General features: G+C 36.4%; 2 protein-coding genes across 3 annotated transcripts; both read right to left on the bottom strand.

The window, feature by feature from the left end:
• Positions 1-2,361: 2,361 nt before the first annotated feature.
• Positions 2,362-3,449, bottom strand: LOC116213096 (kirola-like). Of its 2 annotated transcripts, XM_031547910.1 has the most exons (3): positions 3,295-3,449; positions 2,878-3,040; positions 2,362-2,766 (listed from the first exon to the last, which is right to left on the bottom strand). In XM_031547910.1, the coding sequence occupies exons 1-3, from the start codon at positions 3,316-3,318 to the stop codon at positions 2,516-2,518; spliced, it is 438 nt and encodes a 145-aa protein (XP_031403770.1). In that variant the 5' UTR covers positions 3,319-3,449; the 3' UTR covers positions 2,362-2,515. The 2 variants fall into 2 exon arrangements, with proteins under 2 accessions (XP_031403770.1, XP_031403769.1); XM_031547909.1 differs by lacking the exon at positions 3,295-3,449 and having other exon boundaries at positions 2,878-3,128.
• A 2,496-nt stretch (positions 3,450-5,945) lies between these two features.
• Positions 5,946-7,017, bottom strand: LOC116213095 (MLP-like protein 423). The gene is made up of 3 exons (XM_031547908.1): positions 6,872-7,017; positions 6,548-6,746; positions 5,946-6,395 (listed from the first exon to the last, which is right to left on the bottom strand). The coding sequence occupies exons 1-3, from the start codon at positions 6,974-6,976 to the stop codon at positions 6,142-6,144; spliced, it is 558 nt and encodes a 185-aa protein (XP_031403768.1). The 5' UTR covers positions 6,977-7,017; the 3' UTR covers positions 5,946-6,141.
• Between the last annotated feature and the right edge of the window lie 5,143 nt (positions 7,018-12,160).

The following is a 12,160-nucleotide window of genomic DNA, read 5'->3' as shown; positions in this document are numbered from 1 at the left end:
AAATTGCGCTTCAAATTCAAGTGGTGAGGAATTCGATGGACCCTATAGATGTTACCCTAGAATAAGATGACGTCTTGCCTACATAAGAATAATTTACACCAGAAATGATCCATTATATATATATATATATATATATATATATATATATATTTCTTAGGAGCTTTGGTCAATAACATTAATTTTCATTAGGATTTTTGTTACGATATCGATAACTATATTACATGGAGAAAATATAGTCCAAAAAATTACGTATTAATTATTTTTTCCAAAATAATTATTTTTATAGAATTATTGCATTTTTATTTATTAAGAATCCAAAAATTTCTTATTTTAATATTTAACTGTTTCGCAAATTATTTTTTGACAATAATGAGATGCTACATAAATATATTGAAATAATGATGTTTGGTATTTTGAATTGTTGATTATTTTATCTTATTGCATATTGTATAGTTTTGAAAAATTTTATTTTGTGCTAGACATCATATTCAAGAAATCGAGATTTTGTATGTATGAAATATTGCATACAAGTAGATATTATTTCTTATGATTTTATTTTATAATGTATAAATATATATCTATATATCCAACTGCAAACTATAAAATATTAATGATTAGGTCTTATTTTCCTAAGCTAATATCTTAAATTTTGTTTCTTCTTTTTTCCAATTCAAATATGTACTTTGCAATTGTTTTGCTTTTCTAAAATAATATTTTAGATTATGTGATTCCAACCTGAGCCATACAAGGTCGTGGAGGGGCAATCAACATATATTAAACTTATTTTTTGTCACTTTGGCAGAATAAAAACAATATTCCCTAATACAAATTAAATTATGATAATGTAATATGATTACTATCAATATAATATTATAACATAATCATTTTAACTAAGAAAACTAAAAATATTTCCCACGCAACGCGCGGGTTTTCATCTAGTAATACTATAAAAGCAAAGAATTTGTCTTCTCAATTCGGTTGCCCATAATGCTTTTGCCGAACGAATTATATGTAAGAGGCGTTGTACCGTGAAATCCCAAACAAATCAACACCATCTTAATAATGAACAGACTTATCAAAAAAAAATATTAATAACGAACAAACATTGTCGAAAACCTCAAATGAATAGGTTGTGATAGCTGACGCTTGCTTTGATCTAACTTTATCTCTCCTTATTTGGGTTGAAATCCTATTCAATTCTTTTGGCTTCTATTGAATTGAGATATACATTTGATTGTCCTTCGATATAATATTAATATATGTAAGGCATCCTTCGGATAATTCAAATCGAAACAATTGGATGTCCAACTTGGGCTTATATGATATGACCGATCAATAGAAATACTCCAATACTCCACCTTTATCAAATATTCCATACATCACACTAGATAGATATCATTGAGCTGATGCCAAACCTTTCCCAGAGGTACACAATAAAGGATCATCCCTACGATATGTCAGCATAGAAAAGTTACAATTTCTCCGACTTTTCGAATAGCCTCCATTGTCTAGTATTTTCATGCTACTGTATTCTCCCAGGATCACCTTTGATTATTCAGTAATAATAAGAATTTCAGATGAGGGATTTGTCAAGATTACAGGTTTATGGAGTGAGTTGATGGTCAATCCGGGGCTCTCAGTCACGCATCCTCTAAGATAATAATTCACATCAAGATCCTCTTTAGAACAGGAACAGGAAACATTTGTTGAAATTTCACCTATACATATGTACTGTTTCAGCTGTTATGACGTCGCCGGAATCCATATCCGGCCATCTACATGTAGCACTGGCTAAAACTCCTAATGTCCAACTACATATATGGCAACTCGAATAGTATGCTTTTGATCAATTTGCTACGACCGGTCACAGAATCCAAACCGGGCATATTTTTTGTTTTTTTGTTTTTTGGTATGGACCATCTGATATCCGAAAGCCCAATACGTTTCAACTAATCCAAGTTTAAGCCTCTCGCGCTACATTCAGGGGCCTTCTCTTTTTTACTACAGGTGACTGATTGCTTATTGATCAGTTATTACCCCTTTCCATGGACGCCTTGCGATGCTCAATGCCCCTACTAACTGTTTCATAGAATCATATATAATTAAAAAACTCCAAGCGCAATTGGTCATCCACGAGGTCCGGTGAGATCTCAGATCTGAATAATGGATCTCTAATTAAGTTTGCCTACTACAACTCGAGAAACTGCCCATTCATTTGTGTGCCGGCTGTGCGTGAAGCCTCCATTAAGCGTTACTTGCGCGTTTTAAGCACTAAGAGAACGAGATTTATGGAAGTACGAGGAGTTCCACTGATTAGAGTCTAATCTAGGACCTCTAATTGATCCTAGGTGAAGGGCGATAAGGCGGCACCAAATACCATTTCTCTTATTTCCTTTTTAATTAATACAGTATTGTCATAACATTGAAGAGAGGAGTCCCAATCCACAAGCAGCAATAACCTGAGCTTCGGTTTATTATAGTAATACTATGATGTGCATACATACATCATAACAAATCAAGTGGAGCAGAGGCAAGTTTCGAGTCGCTTGATTAATTCCGAAATCATGTCGATGTAGCCATCAGGGTTCGGGGTATCCTCACTTGCCTTCTCAAACTCGATGTCTACCTTAACGTACCCGCTGTTCACCTGAAATTTATACTTGATACTGTTGTACAGCTTCAGGACATCCCCCTCCATCATGACAAAGTTAATCGACTTGCTTGACTCGTTCACTTCGAGCTTCTCCTTTATCGTCATTGTACTCCCTAGATTACCACGCAAAAGTCAGACCAAGAACAATATTATCGGAATTACTCTTCAACTAATATGCTCAACTCGTTTCAGGAGATCTTTAAATTGTATCTACTGCTAATTACCGCCCAGGCCGTACTCGTAACAGACCACTGCGCCATCCCGGACCTCATCACTTCCCTCCAAGAACTTGAAGCCTTTGATGGCCTCCGGGTAGAGCTGTGGGTACTGGGGTACCTTGTCCTTCAAGAACCCATAAAACACATCGGCACGAGACTTGATCTCCACCTGCATTGAGATCGACAAGATTTGAGCCATCTTGAAATGCACCTCCAAACAGAAAGCAATGAAATGTGCACAGCGAGTGAAGTGCCATGCTTGATTATATGCACGGAGGATAATGGCAAACGCTGCAACGTAACTATAAGTCACTTTCAGAGTATATTATCAAGTGGATGCTGTGACCACTCAATAATGCGTCAATAGGAGCAATTGGAGCATAGGTTGTCGATGACTGCCAAAACTCTAGAATCAATGCTTACCATGAATTCCTTTGAATTCTTCATCGCAATCCGCTTGTAATTCTTAACGGGAAGGAGGAAAGCAAACTAAAAGATACGAAATGTAAGAAAGGCGGCATAGCGTAGTGATGCATATCACGCTTGTGAATGACTAAGTTTCAGATTCGATTCTTGTTAGTGAACTATATATCGTTGATCATTTATATCTCATTTTTCTTTCCATTCACTGGGCCCAAGAATCTCCTGTGTAACCCAAAACAAAGAAAAAGTAAAAGATGCTACATACTCCTTATCAAGATTAACAAAAGGCAGATTGTGAAATAAAAGTACGATTCTCTTATTAGGTTAGAAGAATTTTTCAGTGCTCCAACCTTATCACGTGATGTGAGAGAAAGTACGAGTAACGTACGGTAGACACGTGAATGAGTACTAATCAGGCAAGTAATATGCCATGACATTAGCTGATTTATAATAAACCTATTGGTTTTTCTGCACCTGCGAATCCGTGATCATTAATGATTTTCTCCTGCCGCAGACCTCATCTATCAGCTTTGTTTGGATTGAAGTGTCCTGCAACAACTGCTTCACTACAGTAAGCAATCCGTGCCTTATTCGGATCCAGTCCTTATCAGTTGGACTTTTCATGCACGTTTAATTTCCTATTTCCTTATTTTCTACTTGGCCATGAGTCTCCATTTACATGCCGAGGAAGGTAAAATAAAAAAAAATCAAAGCGATATAGCGCACTCACAATGCTTTCTGGTGATCTCGACCAGAGGATCACTTTAACGTTACCTTTTACTTTATCCGATAGAATAAAAAACATCGAGGAGAATTTGGTCAAAGCACACAAAAAGTAGTTTATGAAGGACACTAGGTTCTCATTATATAGATAGGTGTGAAATTACATTAGTGATCCTATCTAGTTAGTCGTGAAGAAAAATCAACGTGTAAATGTGGTGTTAATTATATGAGCAATTGCTTTAATTGTTGCTAATCTTAAGAATTCTGTTAGTTCTTGCTCAGTCGTATCATTTTAAAATTATTTAACAATTTCTCTTAGTTGAGGGAGTTTGTTATTTGGAGATGTCATTTTCAGATTATCTTTTTTTCTCTTACATATTGAATATTTTTAAACCCGACCCGACCTGCAGAATGATGATTGGGAACCGGAGGCCTTATTGTCTCGAGAGAATCTCCACAACCATGTTAGAGGGTACATCAGAACTAACCCAGTAATGACGAAGAAACCAAATGATGAATCAGGCAACCAACATTTCAAATCACATTTATATTTCCAAAAAAAAAAAAAAGAAGAAGAAGAAGAAGAAGAAGAAGAGACATTTCAAAACCACGGTAACCCTATATCAATTATTTATGATCCAGTGGCATATGGAATTATGATAGCCTGCAGGTATCATTTTATGTTCTGACAAGACGTCCAAAGTAGGAGATGAGACAACAAAAAAATAAAACCCAACATCGGATATACGTGAAAAACCCTCAACAGGAATATCCACAGATAGATCAGGAGAATTTGCTAGACAAATAAGTTAGAGATTATGACCCTAATTACTTATCCTTCGGTCTATTAGTGAAGGATTACTCCAAGGATTGTGAAAGATACTCCACTAAAAATATTATTGTTATTGATTTGACTCATATTTCCCAAAAAGTGGATTCTGCTCTAATAACTCCGAATAAATTAAATGTCTCTTAGTCTTGACCCCCCATTACAAACACAATCCCTATAAGTATCTAACCCAACATCTCAATTCTCTTCATCTTCTCACTCTAAACCGAGACTCCAAGAAGATAGCTCGAAAATTTTTCCAAGAAGATCACACTATCACTGACCCCGTGATTACAGACTTTCTCTCACTGTTCCCCCAAGGGGTCTATGGTTTTGTGGCACTGAGACACCTTTTACAACTCATATAAGACTCTATATATAGACTTACAAAAGAATATATCACAATTTCCTAATATCTCGAGAGGTGTCCTAATATCTCTCTTAGAATATTTCCTAGGATATTTACACTCATGAATATATTCTGAAATTACAAAAAATCCCGAAAATATAGAATACAATATTTTCCCCGATTTCTTCCTCGCTCCGAGTCTTCAAGTTTCCACAATCCCAGCTTAATGCAAGACATTCGCCAACATTTTATACATATACTCTTTTTTGGTGTAAACCTTCATATCCAAAAGACTAATTAGGCCCCGACTAATCTAATCAAGTCGGGTCAGCCCATTAAGGGGTAAAGTTCTCCCATCATGAATAATGCTAAGATAAATGCTTGTTATAGATACATGTTACATATGTATGTTATGTTGAACAATCAATGTGTATGTCCTCTGTACCTTGGAGTACCTACCCGGCCGTCAGCATGTTAGAAATGTAACCATGGCCCAAGGGGAGTCCGTTATTGACAAAGCTCGAGCTCGACTGATCACCTTGAAAAAATCACATTCAAGCTTGTGTTTGTCTAGCACTGCGCGTACTTTCAGGGTTTAAATTCTGCTTCATAGATCTTAATTACGCATTCAAGTTTGATTTTGTCTGGCACTCGCGAGCCTACTCTGTCGAACATTTGTCGACCCGCTTTCAGGGAGATTTCTGGTAACATCGGCTAGTTGCAATTCGATATTCAAGTGACAAATATTGGTTTTAATACGACCCAAGCTCCTTGTCTAGTTTTTCTCTTTATTTTGAAGGAAAATACAGTTCTTTTCAAATAAAATCTAACAGCCCCGCATATAGACCTCCCATTCACTCGTTATTCAGACATTACGTCTCGTGCATATAAATAATTCACTTGTCTAATAATTAGGGAGGATCTGATGTACACAGGTCGTCATAAATCAAGCGGAGCCGAGGATGAGCGCATCCAGTTGAATCAGTACTGCTGAAAGCAAATCGATGTAACTACCGAGATCAGGAGAATCCTCCGTCGCCTTCTCAAACTCAATGGCTACCTCAACATTTCCGGTGTTCACCTGAATTTTAAGCTTGCAACTACTGTAATGCTTCAGGACATCCCCATCAATCACAATGAAATTCATCGACTTGCTTGACTCGTTCATTTCGAGCCTCTCCGTTACCGTCATTTTACTCCCTAGACAATCACAAAAATAGGACGGATTGCAGAATTCACTTACCACGTGTTAGTTCTTCATCACTGGAAGTCGATTACCATTTGCAACATGTATCTGCCAGAAGGCCAACATAAATCAATAACACGATCCTTGAATCGTCTTATTTACTTACCGTGCTCATACTCTATCCAGATCACGGAGCCATCCCGAATCTCATTTCCCTCCAAGATCTTGAAGCTTTTGTAGATCCCTGGGAAGAGTTGTGGGAGCTGGGGTAACTTGTCCTTCAAGAACCCGTAAAACATATCTGCAGGAGACATAATCTCTACCTGCCCTGAGACCACGGCCATCTGGGATATCCTGAAACACGTCTGCACGAACGGAAAGCAACTGAATGTGGCCTTACAGTTGATTTATCAGAGGGGATGATTGGTACGGCGAGTGCCGTGATATATATACACGGAAGATAACTGGCAAGCTAGGGCTGTAATAGTACTTTGGTTGCTTTCGGAATATTATTGAGTTCAAGGTGGACCCTGAAACCACTCAATAATGCATCGGCCGGAACAATAGGATCATCAAGCCTGGCCATGAATTCCATTTGATTCTTCCTCACGATCCGCCTGAAATTCCTAATTTGAGGGAGATAACTGAAAGACATCACATTCCTCCTTATCAAGAGTATCAGAAAGCAGATTCTGAATAACTGTGTGGTCCCCTTATTACATCGGAGAAAATTTTCGATTATCTATGTCAACTCGTGATGTGAGAGACAACCTAATTAGTTTGCACCAAACGGGTAATGATCAGGCAAGTGACATGCTATGATTTTTGCTCACTGTAATAATCATAACAATTCTTCCTCCCTACATCACTATTTGATAATATATACAATTTAAGGTTTTCTTCCGCTGAGTTCCTCTCAGTTAGCTTTATTTTGTTGTAGATAGTGTACCGGGTGATTCAATTCAATAGCTCTAAATAAAAACAGCACGACAAATGCGATGCAACTGAGCTTATAAATATATATATATATATAACTACAATTACGATTTTCATGTTCACAGTTACAGGCATCGATCGTAGCCTTAAATCCATCAATATTGAGACTAGATTAAAGTGTTTACCAGTTTGACTCCATTAACATTTGAATGATGTTTCAATTGTTGTCTCCCTAGCTTCATGTTCATAAAGGAATAACCAGTAAATCAGAAATAACCGGTGAAGAAACCTTTTGCATGCATCAGGCTATCAACAATACTTCAAACTACTATAACGCTATATTAAAGATTTACGTTTTAATGGCATATGAAGTTCCACACTCGAGTTTGACCCTATCCAATATAATGTAAAATTTCTATCGGGCCCATCTTCAACCAAAAGCTCGAGTTGTTAGGTTATAGTACTCAATCTCTTATAAATCATAGATTTCCAATCAATATTTAGATGTGGGATAATATAACTCCCAACAAAATGCCATTCATGATTACAGAGACAATGGGATATTCTGATAAATTATCATATACCTGTGATGTATGTTATGTTAAACCACTGCACGTCTTGTACCTCAGCATACTTATGCGTGGGCATGTGTAACTCCAGCCCAAGGAGAGTTGGTTATCGACAATGCTCAAGCTCGGCTCACCTTGAAAAAATCGAGTTCAAGCTTGAGTTTGACAGGAACTAATAATTTCGGCATATTCGAATTCAGCTTGGATAGATTTTACACCGTTACACCTAAGATTTAGGGAAGCCATACGTTGAAAAATCAGAATGGAGAATCGAGATTCATAAGATTAAATTAAAAGGAATAAATAAACAATGTGCGATTTTGGTAAGTACTGATTCATATAAGGCATGCGTACATTTATCTCAAATTATGTAGATATATTTTAATACGAGAGTCATGCATATATAATTTCCATAGGAATCAACCATGGTGATAGAAGAATGGGGTGTCGAGCCAATTAATGGATCTGATACCATGTAGAACGCTAGTCTATGTACAAAGAACGGGGATAAAACTTTCCTAGGGTCCGGTCCCGTATAGGATTTCCTAGAATAAAATACCAACAAAGGAAGTACAATTAGTTGTACTAAATATACGAAAAGATATAGGTTGAGTATTACTCATCCACTTTGAATGAGTGATAGCAATCAAAAAATCTATTAGTGAGAATCTGTGAACTCGTTCTGGGATTTGTTTTCTTCTTCCAAGTATTCTGATTAGGTATTACACAGTTAGGTGACCGAGTAATACTCACCGAATATTTGCTCAACCCTAAATGTAGCTTCAATACATGTTACAAGGCATCATTGCGTTGAATTCATCCATTTTTTGGGACTAGATTAAAGTGATTACCAGATTGACTACGAGTAACAAAGTTGTCTTCCTATGTCCATAGAGGAATACAGGAGTAGAAATGACAAAAAGAAATTCTACGGGTAGAAATCAAAGGTGCAATTTGGCACTAGCTGAATTTCAAGTGGGTGGGTTTGACTTGCAATAAAGTGGAAAGCACCTCGTTGTCAATGACCAAATCCACACATGAATGAAGTTTAGTTTCAGCCAATATATTGTGGATAAATCGTGGTTGCACCCGAAAGAAAGGAAAAAAGAAAATGTTTCTTAGGTTAAAATTCTAGTCTAGTCTATGTGGTTCGTCCATGCGAGTTGTCTGCTCCGAGCCTACCATATTCGTGAAATTACTTGACACGCTAATCTGATCCAGGGTTTCAGAAGGTGTGCTTTATCTGGATTGAATATTCATTAGTAAGACTTTGCAACATTTATTTTCTCTTTTCTCACCCCTTATTAGGAAGGCACGATTATCTCTTCTTGCACAAAAATTAAATTAGAGGGCAATGGAACATCTACAAGGAAGACATTACTTGAGCGAGTTCGTTCGATATCGATGTCTTTTTTTTCTTTTTTTTTTAACTGGACCTGACCTACCGGATCAACTGGGAAGCAAATAACCAAATCAGAAGAAAAGTAGGAGATAAGCACACTAACAGCCAAGAACCGAACAAATCAGGCAATAAGCATCAGTCAAATTGCTATCGCTATAACACTGAATTACGCTTTTGGAATTATATGATGGTCTACATATTATACTCTGATTGCAAAGGGGTCCATGAACCTAGTGGATGGGAGAGATACTTGTTAGTACCAGATTCAAAGGATGATTTTATGGATCTAGTAACATTCTATACTGAGAAAAAAAACCAATTCAAATGAAAGAAAGTTCAAGGTTGAATTGTCCGAAATGGATTTTCAGATTCGCAAATTTATCAAAACAACTAACAGAAAACCGGAAAAGCTAGTAATAGTAAGCGTGAAGATGAAGGAGCTAAATGCCAGCTAAATAACTCACTTCTTGGTCGGCTTTCTTTTAATAAGCCAATTCATTTGGGACCCTGCGCAGATCCATTGTTTTTTACTGAATAACTTAGCAAAATTGATGTAACTGCTAGATCCGGTGATAAAACGAAGGGGTCTTCCAAAGGTGGAACAAGTACTAGGAGTGCAAGCAATCTTTTCGTTGGCGTTTGAAAGGATGCTCACATAATACTCTTCGATCTAATAAATAATAATACGCAGCAGGATAATGAATAATGGCTCAATATATATGCCATTCATAAATGTAGATGTTAATGGATATTCCAATCAATACGATTATCATATACACGTGATGTATGTTGTACTAAATCAGTGCATGTCCCATTACGTCTTAGAATATACCTAGCCGCCCTCGCCATGTTAGAGGAGTTGTTCCCCTAGAACTGCTCCAAGCTCCAAGTAGAGGCGTAATCGAGCAAAGCCCAGTTGGCTATTTACAAAGCTCAAGCTCGGCTCATCACCTTGAAAAGATTAACTTAGTAAAATGGATATACTATTTCAGGGAAAAAAAAATGACCTTTTTGTTCCAATAAGTTTAGCTTTCAATCAATTTTAATTAGGTAAGTTTGAAAAAAGTCAAGCTTCTTTTCGGTGTGAAAAAAGCCAAGCTTTTTTACTGAAGGCCAAACATACAAGTTTAGCTTTCAGTAAACTTATAAGGCATTTATGTGCCTATAAATTTAGCTTTTGATAAATTAAATTGCTTTAAAACAAAAGGAGATGAACTTGAAATCTATAGGACCAAATTTGACTAAAGATCAAACTTATATGATAAAAAATGTCTTCTTTTTTTTTCCCTAATTTCAGAATCCGAGTTCAGATTGAGATTTTATTTAAGATTCAAGATAATGAGACTGGAAAATGACAGTGAAGATAAAATAAAGCATAATCGAATAGGATGCATTCTCAACACAAACATATATAATTTTTCCCTTAATATTAGAATTTTACTTATTTTACAAAAGAAAAAGAAGAAAAGCTCACACACTTATAAAGTAATAATAATGCAATTTACACATACTCATCGAATTACGATAGAGGCGACATTTGTGACTTTGGTGCATCATGTGCCTTATGCACCATTTTCTGCTGAGGAAAACTCAGGGTTATGTGTTGTCTGTAGAGTACTCTTATTCAGGAGGCATTACCATCAATAGTGGTATTGAAAAATCAGGAAAATATTACAGAATGCTATTCTATAAATGGATAATTCTCATACCTCAGCCTACAGTCTTGAATTTGAACTTGCATTCCAACGCTATGATGACAGTCAATAATTGAATTGGCTAGAGCAACATTTAGACATATTCCGCAGCCTTTTTTCGAAAGTTCTCCATGACATGCTGCATGTCCGTATACTGTAGCCGAACCATGCTGGCATGACGCATAATAGCTATAACCATGGAACATAGTGTTCAATCTTAAATCTAACTCCACACAGCCCACGGCTATGTCAAAATCTGACCATGCTCCAAATTGTTCTTTGGTGCACACATGATGCACAAGACCAATATCAGGATTATCGGGATCACCACTGTAGCATTTAGCTCCTCTGAAGCAAATACGTAATAATGTAAAGATCATGGCTAAGGCAATTTTCTCAGCCATGTACAGCTTTCTCATTTGGTCACCCCCTGTCTCTGAATCTATATATACTTGATTAATCTTTCCTTACTTTGTTTTAAGAATATATAGGAATATTTTTCCCGTTGATTTCTCCATTGTTTCCACTTATTTTATATATACAATATTCATATACGTTTTGCTCTAGGGATTATCATTAATTATTCATCTAACTCGGCATAAGTATTCTATATTTTGTCACGTTGCAGTAGTATATGCCTATGCTTAGATTCCAAAGAATACTTTTATCTTTTCGTGGGATTAAAAAGAACAAAAATGAGAAAAGGACAGGATATATTCCCATTTTAATTTCATTCAAGCGCACAAAAATCATAAAGGTGTGAAGGAAAATTCTTTTAATTTTAGCTCTATATATATAGATAGAAAACAGGTGCCTGCAGGAAACACAGAGGGCGAATAATTTGAAATTCTATCTTGATTAAATATCATAATTTATCATTCCAGGTTAATCTAATTTGCACCATCAGCAGTACTTCAATTTTTATTTTTCTTGGCCCAAATTAATTGTCCCTGAACTGCCTATACAATTGACATCTCCAAGCAGAAAGAATAATTAATCTTCTTCCGCCGTAGATGAGGGCATCACGCAACTCCTTTTTGTAAGTTACGAAGAGCACTCCAGCTTTCAATGTCAAATATTGCTCTCTTCAGCTCTTCCTTCATCGTTGAATCGAATTCCAAGAATGTTATATCTTGGATCAACTAGCCCGGCAGTTCTCCATGGAGTTATCGGAATTT

Source organism: Punica granatum, chromosome 7, assembly GCF_007655135.1.
Source record: "Punica granatum isolate Tunisia-2019 chromosome 7, ASM765513v2, whole genome shotgun sequence".
Lineage (NCBI taxonomy): Eukaryota > Viridiplantae > Streptophyta > Magnoliopsida > Myrtales > Lythraceae > Punica > Punica granatum.
Note: the sequence above shows the minus strand (reverse complement) of the source record. Positions and strands in the feature narration are given on the sequence as shown.